General features: G+C 49.8%; 3 protein-coding genes across 7 annotated transcripts in view; 1 reads left to right on the top strand and 2 right to left on the bottom strand.

The window, feature by feature from the left end:
- The window catches only part of NUP188 (nucleoporin 188), a 45332-nt gene extending 35010 nt beyond the window's left edge, over positions 1-10322 (bottom strand). For all 3 annotated transcript variants that reach the window (XM_027104591.1, XM_027104592.1, XM_027104593.1), the window contains exons 1-3: positions 10265-10322; positions 2474-2528; positions 1433-1506 (exon numbers count right to left, since the gene is read on the bottom strand). In XM_027104591.1, coding sequence (XP_026960392.1) covers positions 1433-1506; positions 2474-2528; positions 10265-10296 — 161 coding nt within the window. In that variant the 5' untranslated portion in view covers positions 10297-10322. The remainder of the gene's footprint in view (positions 1-1432; positions 1507-2473; positions 2529-10264) is intronic.
- On the top strand, positions 10249-12476 carry DOLK (dolichol kinase). The gene has a single exon (XM_027104594.1). It carries the CDS (start codon positions 10705-10707, stop codon positions 12319-12321), a length of 1617 nt encoding a protein of 538 aa, XP_026960395.1. The 5' UTR covers positions 10249-10704; the 3' UTR covers positions 12322-12476.
- Positions 12477-14625: 2149 nt separating this feature from the next.
- On the bottom strand, positions 14626-24637 carry PHYHD1 (phytanoyl-CoA dioxygenase domain containing 1). 3 transcript variants are annotated; one of them, XM_027104611.1, is made up of 11 exons: positions 24471-24637; positions 22918-23076; positions 19860-19935; positions 19736-19783; positions 18497-18552; positions 18349-18411; positions 17680-17701; positions 16234-16362; positions 16020-16136; positions 15221-15347; positions 14712-15116 (listed from the first exon to the last, which is right to left on the bottom strand). In XM_027104611.1, exons 1-11 carry the CDS (start codon positions 24501-24503, stop codon positions 15071-15073), a joined length of 876 nt encoding a protein of 291 aa, XP_026960412.1. In that variant the 5' UTR covers positions 24504-24637; the 3' UTR covers positions 14712-15070. The 3 variants fall into 3 exon arrangements, with proteins under 3 accessions (XP_026960413.1, XP_026960412.1, XP_026960414.1); XM_027104613.1 differs by lacking the exons at positions 14712-15116; positions 17680-17701 and having other exon boundaries at positions 15233-16136; XM_027104612.1 differs by lacking the exons at positions 17680-17701; positions 22918-23076; positions 24471-24637 and having other exon boundaries at positions 14626-15068; positions 16020-16362; positions 19736-20951.
- Positions 24638-27023: the final 2386 nt, after the last annotated feature.

Genomic DNA, 27023 nt, shown 5'->3' on the forward strand with positions numbered 1-27023 from the left:
GTCTGTCAGACTTTAAAATCCCATGCTACTACAAAAGGAACTTTTGTCTTTAAAAAAAGAAATTCATACCACAAATGCCCATTCTGTGAACTAAAGCATATTGTTGTTGGATTTTTTCTTTTTTTTTAGAGAGACTCTCACATTTCACAGAAAATCCACAACACAAAGGCTAGTATAAAGTTAAACAATAAGGTCTGAAAGAGGCAACACAGAATGATGATTAAGAACACAGACGCTGGAGTAAGACTGCCAGGTTCGAATCCTGGTTCTACCACTTACTAGCTGTGTGACCTTGGGCAAGTTACTTAACCTCTTTGTGCCTCAGTTTCCCCATCTGTAAAATGGAAACAATAATAATAAAAATACCTACATGTGATAACATAGTGCTTATCTTCTTTTTTCAAGTTCATATATTCTGGATACATAGTAAAGTATTTACAGATAAAACAACATGACACCTGGGAGTTACTTCAAAATAATTATGGGGGAAGGGTTAACAGATGATCAAAAAAAGAAAGTTCTTCACTAACCTAAGAGAATGAAGATGGAAGGCGAAGATGTAATAAAATCAACAGGTGTTCAGAAGTAGAAGGGAAATGAGGGCAGCTTGAGAACTATGATGCATAATAGAATGAGAGCTGGACTAGGAATTAAGATAAAAGAGTCTTCTTTTTTAACCACTTTCTATTTTATTATTGTTCTTTTCCACTGCCGAGCAAAAAAAATCTATATATTCAAACAAAGAACAAAAATAGGGCTTCCCTAGTGGCGCAGTGGTTGAGAGTCCACCTGCCGATGCAGGGGACACGGATTCGTGCCCCGGTCCGGGAAGATCCCACATGCCGCAGAGCGGCTGGGCCCGTGAGCCATGGCCGCTGAGCCTGTGTGTCCGGAGCCTGTGCTCCCCAACGGGAGAGGCCACAACAGTGAGAGGCCCGCGTACCGCAAAAAAAAAAAAAAGAACAAAAATAGTACCTATCTCAAAGGGCTGTTGTGAGGATTAAATAACTTACCGTAAGTCTACTGCTTACAGCAGTAACTGGTACATAGCAAAAAATACATGAGTGTCAGCTGCTATTTTGTGTCAGCATTGTTCACTGCTATATCCTAGCATTTGGTGCTGACGGTCTCTCACACAAACATGATGGACTGAAATAAGTATTAGGAATCTTAATTGAGTATTTAATAAATCCTCATCCCTGGATACTAGGGTTATACAACGGTTTCAACAATACTGTATCTCCAGAAGGAATTTCCTTTTCTTCAACAGAGAGAAAAAAATGTCCCCTACTCTTTTTCCCTGGTTAGCTAAATTATATACCCTCTGATCTAACTAACCCAGTAATATCACAGAATCCTACATGAGGGTGGTTTCATCTATGTCAGGTTCCTCAGGGGAATTACTCAAATGAGACCCACAGAATAGCCATACCTGGGAGGTTTATAGTAAGAAAGCCCTTCTAACAGCCGCTGCCAATGTTTATTCAGCTCTGCCTCAATCTGATTCTGGAAAAGAAGAAGGAAATTATACAAATGCAATTTTAATCAGATTCCAGGATCACACTGAGGATAACATATTCCTTTGAGTCTTTTTAATATGCATTTTTCCCCACAGTTGAAATAATTTTGGATATAGAATTCTGTAGCCTGCTTTTCTTTGCTTAACATTCTAACATAATGATTTAACCTTATTATGAAAATCTTGATAAACATCCTTTCTAGTGGTTGCATAATATTTTATCAAGTGGCTAGATCATGATTTATTTACCATTCTTCTAATGTTAGATACATTTAAGCTGGCTATAATTCTTTATTTATATGAATAACACTATGGTAAAGAGCTTTGTGCCCAAAACAATTTCTTTCTTTTAAAATATATTCTCAGACATGGAATTATCTGATGAAGACATATCAAAAAATGTTAAGGCTCTAAAAATGATGTTAACATTCATTATGTTAATTACAATAACAACACTAGTAATAATTATATGTCATCTTAACACTTTAGCCTCACAGAGTCAGAACACTCAGGGATCCACATGAAGAACTGTTCTTTATTGATTATATACTTGGAAATGTCCTAAAAACCTCAGCCTCTGTGACCTAAGCAGCTAGCTAAACAGAAAAGGAAGAAAAGGCAAGTCAATATGAGACAGAGAAAAGGCCTGAGAATCTCTGTTAGCCTATGGTAGTAAAATGGTGTTTGTACCCCTACTCTCAGCAGCCAGTCAAGTAGCACTGGTATCTTTTCAGAAAAGGAATCACTGAGGTACAAAGAAAAGTGGAGATTTCGAAAACTTCAACAGCTAGGCTATAAGACACACTGCATTTCAGCAAAGAGAAGTGGGGAATGCATAATGCCTATTTTAGGAATAATAAAAGGTGTTTACTTCCTATTTCAAAGAGAAGGGCATTTTTGGTCATGTAAACTACACAAAGAACCACAGAATCCATTCAAGAACACACCACTTACCAGTTCTCTCAGAGCTGACCTTCCAAGCAAAATTGTCCACAGTTCTCTACTACTCCTAAAAAATGAGAGAAAGCAGAGGTAATCTTGCTCTTTCGGAAAAAAGAAAAATGTATATTTTAGAATTAATGAAACACAGTAATTAATGAATTACAGTACATCTTCTATGCTAAGAAGATGCCTCAATTTAGTATTTCTATCTCCTCCCTTCTCATTAAAACGTAATGACCAATAAGGAACAAAAATCCAGAAAAAGACTAATCTGTTTCAGGACTCCCAACACCTTCAGAAAATTTTCTAAATACATGACATGATGCACTTTCTCAATCCAGTAAATTCTAACAGTCATTATGAACGGCACTACGTTCATTCAATCATTAATGAATTCCCACTAGGTACCACATGCAGTGCTAAATACAGGAGATTAAAAAAACACACATGAGGAGCAGGGCCAGGTCTTGGTGTCAAAATGGCGGCCTCCAGGACAGCTCATACCGATGAGTATCCCCAGTACCTCCACCACCAGTGTCCTTCACCCCGCAGTGAGCCGAAGCTGCCCCCCACACCGCACCTCCCCAGAAAGCCCTCCAAGACCATCAACTCATCATTCAACAACAGGCGTATTTCTGGAGAAATGTGGCATCTCTGGGGAATATGGATAGAGTGATGGAAAAAACAGTGGCTGTTCAAGGGCTTATCATATACATCTTATCAGAATCTACTTCAGATTTATATTAACTTAATTCCAGTAAGATTCCAAAAGTGAGTCCTTTAAAGAATGTACATCACAGCAAGAGGAAGCAAAAAAAAAAAAAAAAAAAAAAAGTAGGAACAGAGTGAACTGGTGAATCCATCTCCCAGAACAGGCTTTGTCTTCTCTCTAGCTGTGGAGCCATGGAAGCAACTTCTGCTTCTGACATTACAAAGAATTTTCATATATCCTTTGCTCAGATTCACCAATTATTATTTGTTTTATTATTTTCTTTCTCCCTCTTTGTGTGTGTGTATAACTATATTATATATACAACACAAAAATGCTATTTGTGTACCTGTACACACATTTTTCCAAAACTATACAAAATTGTATTAGAGATATCATATTCCTTTATCCCTAGACACTTCAGTGTATCTTTCCTAAAAGCAAGGACAACTTCATACATAGTACAACAATTGAAATCAAGAAATTTAACATTGATACCAAAAAAATATCCCCCACACACATGAGATATAGTCCCTGCCCTCAGGGAGCTCTTCAAATATACTCCCAACCATGTGCTAACCCCAGTTCCTTCCCTCATCCATGGAAACATGTTTTGTGGTTCTTTTTTTAATCTAGAATTAAATTTCAAAATGTAATCATTAAGAAATTCTCTCAAGAAAGGATTATGGGGAATTCCCTGGTGGCACAGTGGTTAAGAATCCGCCTGCCAATGCAGGGGACATGGGTTCGAGCCCTAGGCCAGGAAGATCCCACATGCCACAGAGCAACTAAGCCCGTGCACCATAACTACTGAGCCTGCACTCTAGAGCCCATGAGCCACAACTACTGAGCCTACATGCCACAACTACTGAAGCCTGCGCGCCTAGAGCCCATGCTCCACAACAAAGAGAAGCCATCGTAATGAGAAGCCCAAGCCCCGCAATGAAGAGTAGCCCGCGCTCGCCGCTACTAGAGAAAGCCCACGTGCAGCAACAAAGACCCAACACAGCCATAAATAAATAAATAAAAATAACAATTTTTTTTTTTTTTTTTTTTTTGCGGTACGCAGGCCTCTCACTGTTGTGGCCTCTCCCGTTGCGGAGCACAGGCTCCGGACACGCAGGCTCAGCGGCCATGGCTCACGGGCCCAGCCACTGCGCGGCACGTGGGATCTTCCCGAACCGGGGCACGAACCCATGTCCCCTGCATCGGCAGGCGGACTCTCAACCACTGCGCCACCAGGGAAGCCCCAATTTTTTTTTTTAAAGTCATAAAAAAAAGAAAGGATTATAAAAAACATAGGGATTATATTTTGGGAGATCCTAAATAAGCCCTAGAATAGTAACCTGAAATAATTAACACTGCTTAGAAAGCCTATTTTCAGAGAGACGATGAAAAGGTCCTAATAAAATATACTAGATAGTTAACAAGAATGCAAGTTATATTAACTACGAGGATAAATTGAAAAATCTTTTCCCCATTAAGACAGTAACACAAAGCACTAGCCCTATTTAAAAATGTTCAGGATTTTCCCATCAAAAGAGGATGAAAGACACCTAAAAATTATAAATCTTTCCTAAAGGTTAATGCTTTTAAGAAAACAACTTCAATTCTGCTGAATCAATAATCACCAACTCCCACAACTGCACTGTGGAATCACTAATCATCTTTCTGATAACGAGAGCATTCACTATTCAAAAATTAGGAGATTAGATCCAGTTGATGAAACAAATATATCTCTTTGTACTGATAATCTATATTAAAAGGTACGAATAAGCCAAGCCCTAAGAAATTAAAGACAGAAGCAAGCTCACTATTTAAAGAAATTTATAGTAAATTTTGGAAGAATGACTTTTGTAAAGAGAATAATTATCATCTAACTTACTTGTCTGATAAATCTGAGTTAGCAAAAAATAAAGGGGAGGGGCTTTAAAATGGCATATGCTTTTACTTTACCAAGGACAGCTTCTGGTTTGCACAAAACAGATTAGATACCTATTATATAATAAATAGTTAATAATGGGGCTAACATTACATCACAATTAATGGAAAGAAATTTATCATTAATTAAAGGCTTTTGTATGCCTGAGCTAAATTATTCTTTTTTATTTTATTATTATTATTTTTTTGCGGTACGCAGGCCTCTCACTGTTGTGGCCTCTCCCGTCGCGGAGCACAGGCTCCGGATGTGCAGGCTCAGCGGTCATGGCTCAAGGGCCCAGCCGCTCCACAGCATGTGGGATCTTCCCAGACCGGGGTACGACACAGCATGTGGGATCTTCCCACACCGGGGTACGAACCCGTGTACCCTGCATCAGCAAGCGGACTCTCAACCACTGCGCCACCAGGGAAGCCCGAGTTTGGCTTTTTTATATTCCATATGTAAGTGATATCATATAGTACTTGTCTTTCTTTGTCTGAATTTTTAAATTTTCCTAACACCCTCAAGTTCCATCTGTGTTGTCTCAAATGGCAGGATTTCATGTTTCTCACAGCTTAAAAATATTCCTTTGTGTATAGATACCAAATCCTCTTTATCTCTTAATCTGATGATGGACACTTAACTTTGTTTCCATATCTTGCCTATTGTGAATAATGCTGCAATGAATGTGGGAGTCCAGATATCTCTTTAAGATAGTGATTTTATTTCCTTTGGATGTATACTCAGAAATGAGATTGTTGCATCACATGTAGTTCTAATTTTAGTATCTGAGGACCTCCATTCTATTTCCCATAGTGGCTGTTCAAATTTACGTTCTACCAACAGTGTTACAGGTGTTCCCTTGTATGTCAAGGATTTTTTTTTAATATATTTATTTATTTATTAAAAAAGAACAAAAAAATGTTCTAAGAGTATTTCTCAAAATGTAGTTGGTCCTCAGCCCAAACAGCAAAATCAGCTGGAAACAGCATAGCAACGTTGCAGAATCCTGGTCATCACCCAGAGCTACTCTTTCTCAGAGGTTGGGCATGGGAAATCTACATTTTAAAATGAGTACTCAAATGAATTCCTAAATTACCACTGCTCTAGGGCATCAGCTTGTCTCAGAGGAGCAGGTAAAAGACCTGGTCAGTATAGATCTTCTTTGCCTTTTTTTTTTTTTTTTTTTGGCTGCTTTGGGTTTTTTTTGCTGCTCATAGGCTTTCTCTAGTTGTGGAAAGTGGGCTTTTCATTGCTGTGGCTTCTCTTGTTGCAGAGCACGGACTCTAGGTGCGTGGGCTTCAGTAGTTGCAGCACGCGGGCTCAGTAGTTCAGGCACACAGGCCCTAGAGCGCAGGCTCAGTAGCTGTGGTGCATGAGCTTAGTTGCTCTGCAGCATATGGGGTCTTCCCAGATCAGGGCTCGAACCCGTGTCCCCTGCATTGGCAGGAGGATTCTCAACCACTGCGCCACCAGGGAAGTCCCGATCTTCTTTGCCTTTTATGCTTGATATAGTGGCTTTTTTTTTTTTTTTTTTTGGCGGGGAGGAATGGGGAGAAAAAGATTCTGCTACAAAACAAAACTGGAGATAGATCACTGCCCTAGAAAAATACAGTAATTTTTACACTTACTACTTAAAAGAAAAAAAGTTAGCTATTTCTTTAGAAATTAAGACTCTCACTTGCAAAACTAAGTTATATTATGGTCTTTTTGTTATAAGGTGTCAAAAACAATAATGTTTATTGAGAATGAGTTTGATAACAAGATTAGCCAACATTTATTGAGCACTTATGTAAGGCACTGTGCTAAGTAAGTCTTTAATGCTTTGTCTTACTGAATATTTCAACTTACTTATGAAGCAAATACTATTATTATCCCCATTATCTCATCAGGAAACTAAGGTTTCAGAGTGGTTAAGTAAATTCTGTTAGACCACAAAGCTAATTTATAATAGAGCTAGGGCTTGAACCCAGGTTTGCAGGACTCCAGAGTTCAATCATTATATTACACTGCCTCAAGCTGCACCCAAGAATTTCATGCTGCAAGCAGGCAAAGACTGAGGCGAAGCCTTCTGTCCTACAGTGGCAGACCATTCCCTAACACAGTGGCTGGCACACAGGAGAGGCTCAAAACATGCTGATGAGCAAATATTAAAGAATAAGAATGATATAAGTCCCTTTTAGACCTGGAACAGAAAAACTAGAAATGACAAATGTTATACGCAGAAGTGCCAAGAAAAGGCAGAATAAAGGAGAAAACAGTGGTTTATCAGGAAGGGAATCCTTGTGGAAATGAGTTACTGGATCCTCAATTCCTACACATTTATGGTCTAGGAATAATGGGGATCCAAATAAATCTAAGACCTTCACGATACTCATAAGCTTAGTGTTGGGAATGATAAAGGATGTTAAACATACCTTACACAATCAGCAAAAAAGTAGAAAGTACCAAAGGGCATGATCCTAATAATTAGACACTACAAAGGAAAATAACCATATAGGACAGAAAAGAGTCAGAAAAGAGAGAGATCACTGGGTACTGATCCAGGGATCAATGAAAGATTTCACCTCAAATTGAGATCTGGAGGTTTGAGCAGGTGATTTTCAAGACCCAAGAGACATGGTTGGAATTGCGATGTCTAATTCAAGCCTCAGAGCAACATCTTCCACATATACTTTCAAGAAAAGAAATAAGTGCTACAGTGTCTGTCATTTGTTTGCAGACACTGTAAATAAATAAAATAAATTTGAGCTAAGTGTTTTCGGAAGAAACTAAGGCACAGAAATTCAATAACTTGCCTCAAAGGTGAGGTTAAAAAAAAATATTGACTTGCAGTCCAACTGTTCTAGCAGACAACATGGAATTCCATTCCTAAAAGAGCTGAAGTTAATGAAACTGGAAATTATCTTCCTTAGAGAGATCCATGTGGTTGGAAACCTTTGGATGAAAGCAACCAGGAGATTAGAATTAACAGTCTCTACAATTGAGTCCTTTCGATAGAAAGCCTGAGACACAGTCAACCTACTCTGAGATAGTTCTTTTGAGAAACACAGTTATAATATTCCACACGGAAATAATGAATGCTCATGGATGCTCTGACTCCACAGATGAGGCACACCTCTCTTGCATGAACTGGGGTTTAAGCTAAGCAGCAAGCTTTTCAAACCACGGGGTTTTTGTTTATTTTGAGGTACGCGGGCCTCTCACTGTTGTGGCCTCTCCCGTTGCGGAGCACAGGCTCCAGACGCGCAGGCTCAGCGGCCATGGCTCACGGGCCCAGCCGCTCCGCGGCATGTGGGATCTTCCCGCACCGGGGCACGAATCCGCGTCCCCTGCATCGGCAGGCGGACTCTCAACCACTGCGCCACCAGAGAAGCCCTGTTTGTTTTTTAAGCACACATTAACGGAAGAACACAACAGATACGCCAAAATGCCAAAATTCAAACTGACTTCCCGTCAAACCCTCAGTGATCCTTCCAAAACCCTGAGTGATTTGAGAGTATTATTGCATTTTTGATTAGTGCCAACTCATATTAACATACATGCTTCACAGCCACCTCAATACTGCTCTGAAAACGATTCTCATTTGGAGAAACAGACTCATATGGTAAGGTGGCCTGTCTGTGGTCATCTGCAAATCAGCAGGGCCCAGGAATAGAATTTAAGTTTCTTCTTAGTTCAGACCTCTAGGCATTTCAAACAGAAGGCTGCTGTTCAGTATAATCCCCATCATTATAGCATGCCTTCCAACACAAATAGAAAGGAAAGGGGAAAAAAAAGAAAAGAAAAAAAGATCGCTCCTAAAACAAGCTATGAGCAAAGCAGTGCCTAGAAATCCTAGTGTCATTTCTTCCACCTTCAGGTATGAGTTTGGTAGGTTCTCCAGGATGAAGAGAGCATCTTTCAGGCAAACTAACAGCTTTCCTTCCCTTGTCCTCTTTCATAAAGAACGCGCCTTGCCCTGCAGGAGCTAAACTTTACCCAAGCTCCACAATGGCTGTAAGATAAGCCTAAGAAAAGGAGAGCACAGCGACCACAATGCTGCCCGACAGAAGAGCTGACACGAAACAGCAGAGGGAAGAAAAAGCAAAAAAGGTCCTCACAAGGTTCGGATAGTTCCATGGAAATTCCAAAGAAGAAAACCTCACTAGAGCGGAGAGATGAAGGAAATGGCAAACGGAATAAACATTTACCGAGAGCCTGTTACATGCTCTTCTGGGTGTTGACGCTACAGCAGTGAACAAGACAAAAAAGTGGGGAACCACTGCCGGCACAAGGAGCAAGAAGTGACAGGGACGGTTAGGCGGGAGGCTGGAAAGGAAAAACACTTCAGGCTGCTAAGTGCGAGATGCAAGTGTGGCGATCCGGTTAAAGCTTCGGAGTCGGACACGCAGCCCGTTCGGAGCTGGGTTTGTGAGTCATCTGTAAATTACAGGGTGCCTCCCGGAGTTGTGGGAGTTCAAGAAGATAACACGGATAAAAGAAAGCGCGTCGCCGGTGTCTGGCGCTAGTGCGCCTGTACGCTAGCAAGAACTGTCTTTTTCTTTTTTAATATTTTCTCTTCCCGTCCCCAAAACCCAGTACAGCGCCTGGGATGTCCGCTGACGGAATCGATGCATGAGAAAACGACTAGACGGATGGGATGAATGAAAGGCTGAGCGACGAAAGAGGGCTGAAACGGCCAGGAGGTGGCTCGGCGACGCCCGAAACAGACATCCCAACGAGAGCACAGGGGGTAACCTGGGGAGCGCCGCCGGGCCGGGCACAGGAGGCTGCAGCGGGGCCCGGGTAGGGGCTCCCCCGGGCGACCGCGAAGCGCCGAGTCTCGCCTCGAGGGAGCGTCACGCCACACAGGAAGCGAGGTGGGGGGGAGGGGGGCGCCGAGGGACTCGCCGAGGGGAGAGGGGAGGAAGGGAAAGGGACCGGGTAGGGAGACAGGAGGCCGGAGTCCAGGGAAGTGGTGAGGCACCGGCCCCCTCTTGGAGAAGTCACCTCAGACCCCCGCGCGCGGGGACCGTTTGGCTGTAACCGCCTCCCGTCCCGGAGCCCGTCCACCTAGCCGGCCTTCGCCCAGCCACTGCTGCCACATCTAACCCCCAATTCCCGCCCCGCTTCCGCTCGGCTTCGACCCCGCGCCTCACAGTCACGCCCGCCGACTCGGCCCGCTCCGCACCTCACACACGGATCGCCGGCGGCCGCCGCCATCTTCGCGCGCGCGCGCGCTCCAACCCCGCCCCCAGACGCCACGCCCACGTGATCACTCGCCTCCAGGGCGTGGACGGGGCTTTTCGTCACGTGACGCCGGGGCGGGGCCAACATGGCGATTCCCAGAGAGGTGAGGAACTCCGGGCTAGGGCGGCCGAGGCTGTGAGGGAGGTGGCCGAGGGTCGACGTCTACGCCATAGGTGTGAGGCGGTGGAGGGTAGCCCGACGCCAGCTCCCAGGCGTCAGAGAGTGGCCTACAGTAGAGCTTCCCTTCTCGCAGCTGGAGAACGGATTGAGAAGGTGCTGGCTGGGCGAAGCTACCGCTCTCTGCCTGGCGGGGATTAAAGGGCCCAGAGTCCAGGGCGTTCCTAGTCACCCCAGTTTACCCGGAGTCTCAGGTCTGAAGACATGACCCGAGAGTGCGCTTCCCCGGCCCCTGAGCCTGGGGCTCCGCTGAGCGGTTCGGTGCTGGCAGAGGCGGCAGTGGTGTTCGTAGTGGTGCTGAGCATCCACGCGGCCGTGTGGGATCGATACTCGTGGTGCGCCGTGGCCCTCGCGGTGCAGGCCTTCTATGTCCAATACAAGTGGGACCGGCTGCTACAGCAGGGCAGCGCTGTCTTCCAGTTTCGAATGTCCGCAAACAGTGGCCTACTGCCCGCCTCGGTGGTCATGCCTTTGCTCGGGCTGGTTATGAAGGAGCGCTGCCAGGCTGCGGGGAACCCATACTTCGAGCGGTTTGGAATTGTGGTGGCGGCCACTGGCATGGCAGTGGCCCTCTTCTCATCGGTACTGGCACTGGGCATCACTCGCCCAGTGCCCACCAACACCTGTGTCATCTCGGGCTTGGCTGGAGGTGTCATCATTTATATCCTGAAGCACTCGCTGAGTGTAGGCGAGGTGATCGAGGTCCTGGAGGTCCTGTTGATCTTTGTCTACCTCAACATGATCCTGCTGTATCTGCTGCCCCGCTGCTTCACCCCTGGAGAGGCTCTGCTGGTACTGGGTGGCATCAGCTTCGTGCTCAACCAGCTCATCAAGCGCTCTCTGACTGTGGTGGAAAGCCAGGGGGACCCCTTGGACTTCTTCCTGCTGGTAGTGGTGGTAGGGATGGTGCTTATGGGCATCTTCTTCAGCACCCTCTTTGTTTTCATGGACTCAGGCACCTGGGCCTCTTCCATCTTCTTCCACCTCATGACCTGTGTACTGGGCCTCGGCGTGGTCCTGCCCTGGCTGCACCGGCTCATCCGCAGGAACCCCCTGCTGTGGCTTTTTCAATTCCTCTTCCAGACAGAGACCCGAGTCTACCTCCTAGCCTACTGGTCTCTGCTGGCCACCTTAGCTTGCCTGGTGGTGCTATACCAGAATGCCAAGCGGTCATCTTCCGAGTCCAAGAAGCACCAGGCCCCCACCATTGCTCGGAAGTATTTCCACTTCATTGTGGTAGCCACCTACATCCCAGGTATCATCTTGGACCGGCCACTGCTCTACGTGGCCGCCACCGTATGTCTGGCGGTCTTCGTCTTCCTAGAGTATGTGCGCTACTTCCGCATCAAGCCCCTGGGCCACACTCTGCGAAGCCTCCTGTCCCTCTTCCTGGACGAACGAGACAGTGGACCGCTCATCCTGACCCACATCTACCTGCTCCTAGGCATGTCTCTTCCCATTTGGTTAGTCCCCAGACCCTGCACACAGAAGGGTAGCCTAGGGGGAGCCAGGGCCCTAGTCCCCTATGCAGGAGTCCTGGCCGTTGGTGTGGGCGACACTGTGGCCTCCATATTCGGCAGCACCATGGGGGAGATCCGCTGGCCTGGAACTAAAAAGACTTTTGAGGGGACCATGACATCTATATTTGCCCAGATCATTTCTGTAGCTCTGATCTTAATCTTCGACAGTGGAGTGGACTTAAACTACAGTTATGCTTGGATTTTGGGGTCCATCAGCACCGTGTCCCTCCTAGAAGCATACACTACGCAGATAGACAATCTCCTTTTGCCTCTCTACCTCCTGATATTGCTGATGGCCTAGGTGCTGTGCAGCAGCGATGAAGGAAACAGGGACATGGGGAAGACAAATGGTCCCCACGGCAGCCAGCCACTTGGGCTTGAAGAGCCAGGAGGGGAGAAGCAGATTTAATTTTTCAGTTGATTGAGATTTAAAATAAAAATCAAAGCACTCCCGGGTTTAGTTTTCCTGATATTTTAAAAAGCAAAAAGGCTTAACCGATAGTGCAACAGCTCAAAGAGCTTGAGTGCGCCATAGGGCCCCCCTCACCTTGCAGTCCTCGGGGGGGCCAGAGTGGACACGAGGCCGTAGGGCAGAGTGGTTAACACTTCAGGTTCTGGTGTCAGACTCATCTGCTCAGAATCCTTGGCTGAACCACTTCTTAACGGTGTGAGTTGCTTAATCACCCTGGGCCTCAATTCTCACGTCTGCAAGATGGGAATAATAAGAGCCTGCACCTCACGGGGTGTCGTGAGGTTCTGGCGAAGTGACGTGTGTGAGGTGACCAGCCCAGAGCCTGCCCTTAAGTGCGGAGGTGTCACGTAAGTGAGGGAAAGTGTCATTGTTACCCAAGGCCAGTCCTCATCTCAGCAAAAAGCCAGGCAAACCAAAGGGTTATGTGGGTTGTACTTGGAGACCAGAGTGACCCTACTCCCCTGGCTTCATTCAGAGGAGACTACGAGAGGAAAATAGCCAAGTGCATGTGGTTTCTCCCATTTGGGCTAGGAAGAGCTGAAGGGGAGAGATGGGATCTGTTTGTTGCGTCCCTTGAAGGGCTGGAGGAAGAGGATCCATCCTGGGCCTGTTTCAGCCAACCCCACCCTGCCTCAAGGCCTCTGCTGCCTGGCCGAGTGGTGCTGATGAAGGACAGGCTGGACAGCACAGGGTCCTTGTCAGGGGGTCCCTCCTGAGACCTCTCACCCTCCAGTCACGTCCACACCTGTGTTGGTCTCTTCTCTTGGCGAGAAATTAGAGGCAAGGTCTGGTGAAGTTTACTGAGAGTTCAGGATCGCTCTTCTGGGGCGGGGGGAGGGGGGCAGTGCACGCCCCATCCTTGCTCTCTGTGAGGGCAGAGTCCAGCTCTCCCTGGTTCCCCACCGCATCCCCCAGTGCCAGCACAGCCTGGCACACAGCAGGAACTTGGCAGACCTTCGCTGAATGGATGAACGTTTCCCATCAGTGAGAAGAGAGCACAGCAGGTTTCTCAAGGCTGGACCGGGTTCTCCCCACTTGCCACCAGCCTGACAGGGAGGGGCCTAGGCAGGAAGAGGTGAGAACTTGGGCCCACCAAGGCCGGAAGCCAGGAGCCCAGCTCTGGGAGCTTGCTTCTGCCTGAGCATCACTGCCAAGCCCTTTCACTCGGAGAGTATTACGACATTGGTTTTGGGCTCAAAGGAGCCTTAACAAACCCTTCCCTTGGCTCAGGCTCCCCGCGACTGCTCGCTGAAGGAGGCAACGCCATGTTAGGGTGTAGTGTATATGAGTGCTGGCTTTGCCCCACTGACTCCCTGGGTGGTTTGTTCCCATACAGGGTGGGGGTTGGAAGTCAAGGTCATAAAATCATAAGGCCGCTGAGGCCAGGCAGGTAATGCAATGAAGGAGGACAGGGAAGGGAAACGGAGAGCACGTGTGCCTGTAAGAAGGCAGCTCCAGCCAGTGGTACATAGGCTAGACCACAGGCCCCCGGGCTGTTGACCTGCTCATTCAAAGAAGCTTGGAAACCTGAATTGTTACGTGAAATCTCCCAATTTTAAAATGTGGGTTTTTTGTTCGTTTGTTTTAAAATGCCGAGGCCCAGACAAAACAATTCTGCATTGTGAAATCGGCTGGTGGCCCCCAGTTTGCAACCTCTGAGCAGACCCCCGCCAGGCAGGTTTGGTAGTTGTTCCTGCAGCTCTGGGTGCCTGCCAAGCATGTCCAAACAGGAGTGACCTGTGGAGGCCCTCGTCCAGCCCCTTGATGGTGCAGGTGGCCAAATGGGCCCAGAGAGAAGGGCCTGGCCTGAGGCCGGAAATCGAGTTGGTCACAGAGCCAGGACCAGAATGTCAGACTAGATTCCAGGCTCTGGTCTTTTCCCTCCCCAGGAAAGGAGAACTCGGAGCATAGAGGTTAGAAGCACAGGCTCCGGATCCGGCTGACCTCGCCAAATGCCTGAAGAGCCGTGGGACTTGGGCAGGTCACTTAACCTTCCCATGTGTCAGCTCCCTCATCTGTAAACAGCACCTACCTGAAAGGGGTGAGGATCCAGTGATAAAGCACAGAAAGCTCTTGGCACCATGAATGCCCACTAAATGTCACTTACTGTTATTAACACCGTGCATACCTCACCGGGCAGGGCTGGGCTACCTGCGATGATTTTCAGCAGGGTTCCCATCTTGAGAGGAAGGCTGCTTGGGAAAGAAGGATCAAGATGCTGCATTTGGAAGTGTTTTTTATTCAGTGTCTCCCACCGTAATGACCAAGAGTTCCATGTGAGAGGGGAGACGACAAGTGAGAAGCCGGCAGAGAGGCAGCCAGAACCCTTTCATGGCCGTGAGGCTGCCTCTAGGGGGAGGTTGTGTTGGGGTCGGGACAGACAGAGACAGATCTCGGGGAAGGCACCCAGCCCAGCCTTCTGCTCCTGCCTGCCTGTCTGCACAAACACCAGCAGAAGGAAAGCCCTGGAGGAGAGATGCGAATTCCCCGTTGCAGCTGGGCGGTGGGTTGAGGCGCTGGCGTTGGTGGCCCACAGCTTCTCCCGAGAGGGGGTGGCGTCCCTGCCCTCAGAGGGCCTTTAGGTGTACAGTGGGGGAAAGGGCAGCTCAGCTGTCGGCTGGAGCCTGCAGAGGATGGGGAGAGGACCTCGAGGTGCTAGTAGCACTGCTCCCAGCCTCCAGGACCTCTTCGGGAGCTGTCTGGGGCCCACACACACCCTGCCACCTACCAGTTATCTGGGCTCCAGACCGTGCCAGCAGCCTCCATGAGGTGGAAAGTATAGGCCTGGCGTGAGCAGTCGGAGAAATTCTGCTCACTTTTGTGCACCACTTCTCCGTGGATTAGGACAAGGGCCCCTGGCAGGGACACAGCGAGTCAAAAGCGCACTCGAGGCAGGAAGGGACATGGTGGGCGGCCGCTCCCTTAAGCGGTGTCGTGGGCTATTCATCCCCATTCCCATCCCCAGACGCTCAGGGGCTTGGAGTCTGCCCCAGCATTGGAGGCTGTGCTGTTGGACATGGGTTCCCCTGGGGTCAAGTCCCTTCCGCTGTGGCCCGTGCCCTTGGCAAGCCTCAGCAGGGGCATCCACCTCCATGGCATTTGCAGAACCAGACAGAAGCTCTCTGTCCCGTGCCAGCCAGCTGGGGCCTAAGCCGGGAATGCAGAGTTGGGGCTCAGTTTCCCTTTTCTAAAAGGAAGGGTGTGCTGACAGCCAGGATTTGTGAGCACTTGTGGTGCACCATCTTACATATGACATCTCACTGGCTTCCCTACTTTATGTTTGGGGAAACTGAGGCTCAGAGAGGTTCAGTCATTTGCTCACGGAGACAGCCGGGAAGTAGCAGGGTCTGGATTCCAGCCTGATCTGGGAGACCCTGCTGTCAACCACACAGCTTTCAGACCTCCCAGTCTCCACCCAGCCCTACCTTCCCTCATGCGGTGACTTCCCAGCCCTCAGGTGAGCTGGCTGGTCAGAGCAAGCACAGACCCCCAGGCATGGCCTCGGGGCCCCTCTGCACACCCCCTACCTCTCCGCACCGGTGTGGGCACAAAGAGCCTGTTATCCCGGGCTGGCTCGGTCCCAAGGAAGCTGGTGCCAGGCGCCGAGCCAGCAGGGGCCCGGACCATCCTTCTCGACACTCCACCTGCGGGCCGAGGTGGGGACTTAAGCCTCTCTTTATTCGGGGTCCCTCCCCTGTGGGGGGTGGGGACGAGTGGGCAGGGAGAGGCAGGTGGCCTCACCTGTGTGGGAGCCAGGGATGAACCAGAGGCAGCCATTCTCCAGCGTGGCATCTTCCAGAGCAATCCACATGCCCAGCACCCGGCCCAGAGGCTCCGTATACAGGAAGGAGGCGTCCTGGTGAGGGGAGACTGCAGCAGGCCCGTCTGGGCATCAGGCGCCTGGCCTCACCCCACCTTGGCCTCGTTTCTACTCACTCTGTGGTCCTCCCAGGGCCCTCCAGGCCCAGCCTTCCCATGAGTAGTTAGAATCTCATCGCTTCCTGGCCTGGAGACTCTGGGCAAGAGATTTCACCTCTCAAGCTTCAATTTCCTAAACCATAAAGCAGCCCCAACGATAACCTAACCTCACGAGGTTGCTGGAGGATTCTGAGACAGTGTAGGAAAAGTGCTTAGTCCACGGCCTGACGTTGTAGTCGCTGCCTGAAAAGCAGCTGCTATCGTTTAATTCCAGCCAGGTAACTCAAGCTGCCGTCCTTAACCAGCGAGAGCACCTCCAGCCACCAGATGGTCCAGTGTAAGCCACCAGTGGGCTAAGACTTGGAAGTTGGGTGTGAAGCAGGAAATGGACCCAGCATCCACATTGTAAACATCCCCTGTGTGATGCTGGGGCCCAGGCAGGGTGGAGAACCGCTGAACAGAGGACCTTAGTCTGTAACAACAAGAGGGTGCTAGTCTCGCCTCATCCCTTCCTGGGGAACTGTGTGCTTTCTGAGCACCAAAGTTTAAGTCAGACTTTGACAATCCAGACAGTGTCCAGATGAAGGTGTCCTAATGGTGGGGGCCTCAAAACATTTGGAGGAGTAATGGCTGAAGGAGCTGGGGGTGCTGGACTGAGCAGAGAAGGCTCAGGGAGAGGATGGCCATCCCTTCAGGAGACTGTCCTCAGGCTGGATGGTGGGGAGGAGGGGGCCTCACAAGGGGAATGACTTGAGCTCATGTCAGGAAAGGAAGAGCTGCCTGTACGGGTGGTGAGCCCTGTGTCACTGGAGGTATTTGAGAGAAGTGGATCATCACCCATGAGGGAGGCTGGAAAGGGTATCTGGGTATCCAGGGGCTTTGTAGTCAGATCAGCAGTTTCTATGCTGAATCAGTCCTCCAGGGAACTTGGTAAAATACAGATTCCCAGGACCTTGCCACCCTCCTGACTCAAGATCTCAGGGAAAGGGGCCCAGGAATCTGTATTTTTAACCAGCAAGGAGTCGCTGCCAGGTTCGGGAACCACTGGGTCAAGGGCTCCAGGACACCCCCCTCCACCCTCCCACCCCACCCCACCCCCCGGCATCCAGTCTTTCAGGAAGCAGCAGAAGATGGCTTCTCCGCTGGCCCAGGCTCTTGTCTTTGGACGTCTTGGCAGGCGCCTTCCCTCCCTCTGGAGACCTGACAACCACTAAAGTCCCAGATCTCCCGCCGGGGCCTTTGCTGGCCCCCAGCCTGCTCTTGGCTCACCTTCGCCGCCCAAGTGAGGTTGCTGCAGGAGAGAGGAGGGGCCGGGTGAGGCCAGGGAGAGCGGGGAGGGGCAGGGGCTGCCCTGAGTCCTCCGAGTAGGATGCTCTTCCCCCCGCCACAGGTGTTTATCTGCAAGGCTTCCACGTCAGCACCCAGCTATCGAGCACCTACTATGTGCCAGGCCCAGGAGGGCTGCAAAGAGAAAAGCCACCCTGTCTGGCAGGGAGCTCCCAGTCTGAGCACACACGTCCCTAACGAGAACACAAGGCAGAAGTGAGGGGCAGTGGGAGAGGCTGGGGCCCAGGCCAGCGATTAAGCCTCTGGGCTCCAGGATCAGGGATGTGTCCTCTCTTCCCAAGGGCGTTGGAAGGCTTCCTGGAGGAGGTGGCACTGGGCTGGGCCTTGAAAGCTGGGAGCAGAGCATTTCAATAGCCAACAAAGGGAGGAGGCAGCCCCAGGATCCCCTTTCCTTCCACGGCACCCTAACTGAGCCCCAACTAAGTGCCAGACGCCCTAACCAGAGGAGACCCGGTTTTCACGTTCTCCCGCCAACTTAATAATACTTCCTCGGGGAGGCAGCTTGCGGCCCTTGTAAGGAAGGGCTTGGTATGAGCACTGTGCCCATTTTACAGAGGGTAAATGGAGGCCTGGGGAGGAGGGGGAGCTCACCTTAAAGATATACATGCTCTGCACCACCACGGGCATCCGGAGGCCCAGACTTCTGGCCAAAGCCTGGAAGGGGGCAGAGGTCACATGGCCAGCCTGCCCACACTCACATATGGCCCACCGGCCCACCCTCACCGACACCTCTGCTCACCTGCACCTTGGGGGAGTGTGTGACACACCTGAAGACAGGGTCATGGGCGTGCAGAGCTGCGGGACAGAGGTGGGCTGAAGAGCCAGTCCCCAGTCCCCATGCATCCCTCCCACGCCTAGGCCTGGGCACCCAGGGTCAGGCCTCACTTTGATATTCTCACCTATTTTCTGTGCATTAAGCTTTCTGCTTGCTTATAACTGAGAAATGGGCCCCACAGATGCCTTCACCTGACCTATGACCTTATTCTTGACCTTCTAGCCCTGACTGGCCACCCTTCAGAGGACCAAGGACTCCAAGGGACCCATCACTTGGTAGCAATTTTGGTACTGCCGCTTGCTCTGCACCGATTCCTCTCCTTTAAGCCTTAGTTTCCTCGTGTGTACAATGGGATCAGCCCTGCCTCCCGGGCTGCCATAGGACTCCATGGGCTAACGCGTGCGCGAGCACAGCCCAGGACCAGGCACAGAACAGTCCCTCTTCTCATTATTCACTACTGTTGTTATTACAAAAAGTGAGGGTTGAACGTATTTAATGCCACTGAATTGTGTACTTCAAAATGGTTACGATGGTAAATTTTCTATTATATGTATTTTACCACAATTTGTAAAAAAAAAACAAAGCTACCATGATATAACTTCATGTTTAAAAATCAGTCTACAAGATAAATTATAAGGGTTGTTTTTGTTTTTGTTTTTCTTGCCACATCACGCGCCTTGTGGGATTTTAGTTTCCTGACCAGGGATCGAACTCAGGCCCTCGGCAGTGAGAGCACGGAGTCTTAACCATTGGACCGCCAGGGAACTCCCTACAAAATAACTATAATGCACGATCCTGAAAAAAAAAAAAAAAAAGGAAAAAAAGAGGGTTTCCTAGCTTGGTTTAGGGGTCTTGGAACAGGGACCTTGTCAACATGTTTGGTGTTCCTTAAGAAGCCTTCAGGGAGCAATGGGACCCAGAATCCCCACATGCCTGGGGCCTGAATCATACGCAGGCCCGGCAGTAGAGAGTTGAGGAGCCTGCACACACCCATCTGCACGGGGGGGTGGGCTCAAATGGACCCCTCTTCCCAGTGATACAGTGGCAGTGTCATGTGATTAGCATCATAAGATGCAGGAGAGCAGGGCCCAAGAAGGACCCTGCACCCAGAAATGCCATTTGTTGGGCTACTACCTTAACGTGTGCTTTGGGGGATGGCCCCCAAACTCTTCAGACCTCAGTTTCTCTCCAGCCCCTGCTTACCATGGCCAATTTTGTTGATGGATTTCTCCGGAGGGAACAGGAAATTTCCTGTGGCACAAGGGACAGATCAGGCTGGAAGGACTGGAGTCCAGCCACCCCCGCCTCTAGGGCCCCAGTTCCAAACCTTTCTCATCAAAGACGCCTTTCTCAAAGAAGAACCGAATCTTGTCGCCGCTGCTCAAGAAATAGTCTGTGCTGCCCTGTGGAGAGGGGACAACAGAGGGGCTGAGAGAGCATCAGGGGGTCCCAGGTGGGCCTGGCAGAGAAGGAAGAGGATTCAGATGCTTCCCACCCCACAGAGCTGCAGACGCCTCTGAGAAACCCCAAGGACCTGGAAGCACAGCTGGAAGCTACAAGCATGGAATTTCTTAAGAAACCTCTAAATAAATCACATGACTCAGACTCCATAATGGCATGAAACACAGGTACTAGGTCAAACACGCCTGGTTCCCAGAGAGCCTTGGGCCACTTGTTTTACCTCTCAAAGCCTCAGTTTCCTCATCTGTAAAAGGGGAATAATAATAGAACTGACCTCCCTGGATTGTTGGAGGCTTCAGGTTCAGGTAGAGGCTGAATCTTATAGAAGTTGAGAACACAGACCCTGGAGCTAGAATACTTGGGTTCAAATCCCAGCTCTGCCACTAACTGACTGTAATCACAACCACATTACTGAACCTCTCCAGGCTTAGTTTCCTCATAAAATATAGAGGCTATTAATGGCACCTATCTCATAGGGTGTTGTAGGGATTATGAATCAGTATATATAAGGCATATAAGAACAGTCCTTGGAATGTGGTGTCATGTGAATATCTGCCTTTATTATTATTATTATTATTACTGCTGCTAAATAGAAAACACCCAGCAAGGACATGGCTAAATGCTTGATAAACATAAGCTATTACTAATCCTGTTCTTTTATCTTAATAACCTCTCCTTGTTAATTTTATTGATTTTTTTTTTTTTTTTGACCACACCCTGTGGCTTCTGGGATCTCAGTTCCCCGACCAGGGATCAAACCCGGGCCGCAGCAATGACAGTGCCGAATCCTAACCACTAGGCCACCAGAGAACTCCGTTCTTGTTAATTTTAATATCATGTTTTAAATTTCTTAGCAGCATATGAAAATGATGCTCCAGGGACTTTCCTGGTGGTCCAGTGGTTGAGAATCCACCTTCCAGTGCAGGGGACGCGGGCTCGATCCCTGGTTGGGGAACTAAGATCCCACATGCTGCAGGGCAACTAAGCCCGCATGCTCTAGAGCTCGAGTGCCACAACTAAGACCGATGCAGCCAAACACATAAATAAATAAATATTTAATTTTTAAAAAAGAAGAAAATGATGCTCCAGGGAGATGCCCCATGATTTCCTTGTGGCTTTAGCCACCTATGATCACCATATATATCTTCCTTCATGGTGACGTAAGTACAGTTTGAGTGTCACCGATGCCCCTACCTGGGTTCCCATATGGCACAGCCCCAGCACTCCCTCAATTGCACACATCTGCTGTCACAGTGCCTTGCGTGGCTCAACTCAGTGACCTGTCTGGCCCTTTCCACGCCCTTCCCACTGAAAACTAAAAGTTTTTATTCAACATTCTTAACTCCTCTGCACTAGCAGGGAAACAAGTCTGGGAAGCATAACTGATAATAACAAGAAAGACGGTGATGCTACACGCGTGTCAAAGATTCTTACTTAACTCAGTAATTCACAAGGGAACCAGAAACATGTTGAAAGGAGAATTCCGAGAAACACACAAATATAGGCAATAAGAAACGCTGAAATGAATTTACAAATCAATGCAAAACTGAATCTATCCACAACGGCAATAACTGCATCCTGCCGGGTCCAGTTCATACCCATTGCTATGGACGAGTATCATGTGAGTTATTATCAGTTCTATGTAACTTACAGAGTTGTATAATAACTCAAAAACAATGAAAGGTGCTGGTAAGCTGGAACGGAGCACTACTAGACAGGACACCGCCAATATTTTTTTCTTTTTTAGGGATTTCCCTGGTGGTGCAGTGGTTAAGAATCTGCCTGCCAATGCAGGGAACACGGGTTCGAGCCCTGGTCCGGGAAGATCCCAAATGCCGCGGAGCAACTAAGCCCGTGAGCCACAACTACTGAGCCTGCGCTCTAGAGCCCGCGAGCCACAACTACTGAAGCCCGGGTGCCTAGAGCCCATGCTCCGCAACAAGAGAAGCCACCACAATGAGAAGCCTGTGCACCTCAACGAAGAGTAGTCCCTGCTCACCGCAACTAGAGAAAGCCTGCGCGCTGCAACGAAGACCCAACGCAGCCAAAAATTAATTAATTAATTTTTTAAAAACCCATTTCAAAGTCTTTCACAGTATCAGTAGTGAATATTAAGGGTTTACTGAATACCAGTGCAGCCAAATGAAACCAACTGTTTGGAGGAAAGTCATTCTGTAACCCTTTTTCTGTCTGAAGTCCCCATTCTCTGGGTTGCAAGCCTTCTAGTCATTGTAATTCCCTTTATGCCCACCAGATGGCAGAAGCTCCTTGCCATGAGTAAGCGTGAGCCCCATTACTGAGCCTGGACCACAGCTTTGGCTTGGGGGCCCAGACGCAGGCAGGCTCATAAATTCAGCCTATGAAGGGTTAAGAGAACTGTGTGGGAGAACCCCTGGGCCTCAACTTACCCATCTCAAGCTGTACTGAGTCCTAGTAGGTCACTGGGGGAAACAAGCAGTTCCTTGTCTCATTGGGGGATGACTTACCCAGGTGGGCCCATCAGAATCACTTGGCTCATGCTGGGTTGCTGGCCACAAAGAGGTCCTTTGTGGCAGGAAAACTTCTAAGAAAGTACAGCAGAGCAGTGACAGCATGCACTTGGTATCAGGCAGATCTGGGTTCAGATTCTGACCCTATCAGTTACTAATTGTGTAGTTTGGGGCAAGTGAGCTGAGCCTCATTTACCCCACCTGTCTAATGGGGGCAATAATGCTGACCTCATAAATGCGTAGTAGGGAGTGAAGGAAATATGCATATAAGACACTTAGCCTGGAGCCCGGCCCACAGAAAGCTTGGGGCCTGATTCGTTACCAGCATGAGCCCATGGGCCTTGGGGTCCTAACCTTTCCAGGCTGCTGCGCTGGCTGGGGACTGAGCCACCCATCAAAGACCAAACCTCATTCTTACCTGCCCCAGGCACCTACCTGGGCTCTCAGCTGCTCCTCCTCCTGGGTGGAAAATTCCGTGCGACAGTGGAGAGGGACATCCATCTCAGCCACTATCTCGCCAATCCTCCGTTGCATGGCCACACACTCGTCGGCAGACCAGAATCCTTCCAGCACCAGGAATCCATCCTCCTGAAACTGCAGGTAGGAAGGAGATTCAGGCTTCTTTCTCCCTGCCCTCAAACGCTCTTGACAAGAACTGATTTGACCCTTCCCCAAACCATGAGCCGTGTGGAGGCAGGACAAAGCATCCTGTTCATTGCTCTGCCCCCCTCCCTGGCGATGGTGTCTAGTGCCCAGTGAAGAGCAATCAGTGTTGGCTGCTTGAATGAAGGAAGGGGAAGCAGAAGGGGAGGTGTCCCCGCCCTAACCTTCCAGGGAATACAACCTCATTCATTTATTCAGCTAATACTGGCTGAGCATGTACCGTGCACCAGACATGGTTTTAGGAGCTGGAGATTCAGTCATGAGCAAGCCAGCCATGATGCTTGCCTCTCAGAACTTAGTCTAGGGAAGGAGATGGATATCAAACAAACCAGCACACAGGTGAACTTATCACACAAAGTACGGTTTATCTACCTGAAATACAACACAGCTGATAGAAAAATATTTATTGGCATGAAAATGTGTTCCACACATATTGTGAGTTTAAAAAAAAAAAGCCAACTACAAATTAGTATCCTAATTTGTGAGAACCTGGGCAAGTGCTTTCCCCTCTCTGACTCTCAGGCTATCAGATGGGGAGCACAGTAGTGCCTCCTTTATGAAACATACAGCAAGCAGGCAAGCAATCGGCGACAGCTTTTGTGTATTGTGATGGACCTTTTATTTTATGTATTTGGCCCCCCAGCGCAGCTCGTGGAATCTAAGTTCCCCAACCAGGGATTGAACCCGTGCCCTCTGCAGAGGAAGCGCGTAGTCCTAACCACTGGACCGCCAGGGAAGTCCCCTGAAACTTTTAGAGATTCAAGGGCTGTATGCCAAAATATTGTCTCAGCATAGGAATCCATAGGTGGGTTTAAATTTTCTTTTTTGAGCTTTCCTGTATTTTTTTGCATTTTCCTCTTGCCATCAGGAACAAACAACAAGGGTCATGTTTTTTAAAAGTCTCCGTCGCGCTGATTCCCACGGGTTAGCCTTTTCGGGTCTGAACGCGCCCACCGGGTGGTTGCCCGGCCACCCGCCCCGCGCTAGAGGTGGGTTGTGGGTAGGGTGGGGCGGGTGGGTCCGCCCCTCGTCGGCCCCGCCTCTTCCCAGACCCCCGCCCCCGCCCCCAGTTCACAGGATCCTGTGTTTTCTTCTGGTTTCTTCACGCAAACATTCCCACCCCAACCGCGGTGCGTTGGCCTGAATGGCCCTTGGCTGTGTTTGCAGAAGTTAGGGGTCATGGCTGTGAACCGACCACTCTGGGATTCAGTTTCCTCTTCTGAAAAACGTAAGGGGGTGGGTCGAGTTCCCCGGGACTACTCCAAGTCCGGAGGGGCCCCCCACATTTACCTGACCCTCGGGGTACCCACCCAGCAGGGCCCTACCTTCTGGAGCTGTGAGGGGCTCAGGTAGGCCATGAGGACGAGGCAGGGCGCACGGGTGGCTCTGCGGCTGTGCCTGAGGCTGGAGAGGAGAAAGGTCAGGAGGGGAGAGTGGCCAGAGCCTGGGAGGCCCAGGAGGATTTAACCCTTCCCTGCCCAGAGAAAACCGAATCCTGGCCTTCAGCTCCTCCCCGCCCCCCATCCAGAGAAAACCCATTCCCGGCCCCCAACACACCCACCCCACCCCACCCCCTCTCACTTCTGTCCTTGGGTGGGGCCCTTGTCTCTGCCCCACACCCTGGGTCCATCCCCCCAGCTAATCCAGGATTAGCCATTTCTGATCTCCTACAAGATCTTTAACTGCCTCCTTGCAGTTTCTTTCCAGAAACCACTCCCGGCTGGCTGTTTCCGAGGTGCCCAGAAGTTGTGTCCTAGGAGTGTCTGGGCAGGCAGGAGGACACCCGAGTCCCTGCCCAGGTGCCACAACTAACTGTAACCTCCAACCCATATCTGCCCCTGGGTCGAGGCAGGGTTAGAAAGTGCCCAGGCCACCAGCAGCAGCATCTGGGTGGGATGGGATGCAAGGTGGGTCTGGGGGCACACACATCAGACAGACTCTGAGCTCTGCATTCCAAAGGTGGAAGAGGGCTTCAGAGGACTGCCTGGGCCCCCGCCCCTGCCCCCCAAGCTCCGATCCCCTGGGACTCTCTAGGTCCTGAAGAGATTACAGATCTGTCTGCAGCTCAGAGGAAGAGAAGATAAGGGGGGATCTTAGGAAGGGGAAGGGGCTAGAGCGGGGGCCTGGGTCTTCAAAATGAGGGCGAGGGAAGCCATGGTTCCTGTTCCCCACCCCCAGGCCCAAGATGCTGGTGCCTGAGGCCGGCTGGCACAGCGGAGGCCGCGGTCAGAACACCCACCCTTCCAACCAGCCCTGCTCAGCAGCTGACGGGGCTGTTCTGGCTGCAGCTTCTTGAAACCCAGCCGCCACTGGCCTTCCCTGAAATGATGCCTTCTGAATGGCGAAGGGACAGAGTGTCTCAGGAGCGAGCGTGGGGACACTGCTCAGCCCTCAGGAGCCTTGGCCCTAAGTCAAGTCGTGTTTTCTGCGCCACCGCACTGGGAGTATAGCTGCTTGGTCCCTGCTTCCCAAGAGCAGAGAGCCAGGGGAGGGGAGAGCCCCGGCAGGCTCCTGAGGCTGGAGGGTGAAGAGGTTCCCAGGGGACAGGCCAGGTGAGGAAGACAGGTGGAAGACAGAACCCTTTGGGGAAATACAGCCAATACTCAAGGCAGGGAGCGATCCGAGCTGTCCTGGCCCCTTCCCAACAGATCCAGAGAGACACCTGCCATGTGCCAGGAACACAGTGAGGGTCCAGTAGTGCTGGGCTAGCAACTCCTCGGGGAACCCCCATCCAAGGCTTACATCCACACCCAGGCCTTACTTTCCCCATCTGTGCTTTGGGGATAACAGAAGTACCTCCTGGGCACTTAGAAAGTGCCCACTGGCTGTTCACCGTACGTTAGCAGGAGCTGTTCTCGGTGGAATGTGAGGGTATTTTTACTTTACTTTTTGAACTTCCCTAAGTTTTCCAAACTGCTGTTATCATCAGAGAAAAGGCCACCAGTGTGGTTTTAAATGGAGTGAAGAGCCCTGAGTTGGGGGGAGGCGGGGGGATGGCTGGGCCTCCCACGACTTGTTCATTCATTCCACTCAGGCTTTGGGAAGTGGGTGGGTGGTGTTTCCACATTGCTGTTTTTTTCCAAAAGCTAACCAGCTCCAGATCCGGTGCTTGGGCCACCCCAAGCCTGAGGCAGGGCAGCGGGCACTGGTGGGGAGGTACCACACCAGACAGGAGAGGAAGACCTCTACTCTCGAGATAAAGGAGGGTGTTCTAGGGGGTTGCCCAGCCCAGCTGCTTGGCCTCCCAGTCAAAAATCCCACGACAGAGGCAGAAGAGAGAGGGACTCTTGACTCACTCCTGAGGTCACCTGGGGGGTCAAAGTCCCATGTAGGGAGGAAGGACAGACTCTGGTGTGTCCCAGAGGAGGTGCCCAAGCAGCAGGTAAGGACTCATTGTTAAGGCCAAGGTCTGACACAATGGCCTTTTTTTTTTTTTTTTTTTTTTTTGCGGTATGCGGGCCTCTCACTGTTGTGGCCTCTCCCGTTGCGGACAGGCTCAGTGGCCATGGCTCACGGGCCCAGCCGCTCCGCGGCATGTGGGATCTTCCCAGACCGGGGCACGAACCCTCGTCCCTGCATCGGCAGGCGGACTCTCAACCACTGCGCCACCAGGGAAGCCCCCCACAATGACCTTTTTTCTTCACCAAAAGACCCCTGCCCCAGGGCCCACGTTGGCCCAGCACAAGCCTTGCTGGGCCAGGAGGAAGATAGATCATTTATTGATTTCCAGGAGCCAGGCCCTCTGCTAAAAACTCCACCTACCAGCAAAATTATCACAAAGCTGAGTAAGCCCCAGAACAATCCTGATTTTATAAATGAGGAAACCGAGGGTCCACATCTAATAAGTGGCAGAGCTAGAATCTGAAGACAACTCCGCC

Source organism: Aethalodelphis obliquidens, unplaced genomic scaffold (genome assembly GCF_003676395.1).
Source record: "Aethalodelphis obliquidens isolate GAN/ISIS:26980383/991018 unplaced genomic scaffold, ASM367639v1 scaffold7, whole genome shotgun sequence".
Taxonomy (NCBI): domain Eukaryota; kingdom Metazoa; phylum Chordata; class Mammalia; order Artiodactyla; family Delphinidae; genus Aethalodelphis; species Aethalodelphis obliquidens.

Coding starts and splice junctions, on each gene's coding strand:
- DOLK (XM_027104594.1), top strand. CDS start 10,705: ATGACCCGAGAGTGCGCTTCCCCGGCCCCTGAGCCTGGGGCTCCGCTG.
- PHYHD1 (XM_027104611.1), bottom strand. CDS start 24,503: ATGGCCTACCTGAGCCCCTCACAGCTCCAGAAG. Junction 23,077..24,470: donor GCCCCTCACAGCTCCAGAAG/GTAGGGCCCTGC, acceptor TCCTACCTGCAG/TTTCAGGAGGATGGATTCCT. Junction 19,936..22,917: donor AGGAGCAGCTGAGAGCCCAG/GTAGGTGCCTGG, acceptor CCCTCTCCACAG/GGCAGCACAGACTATTTCTT.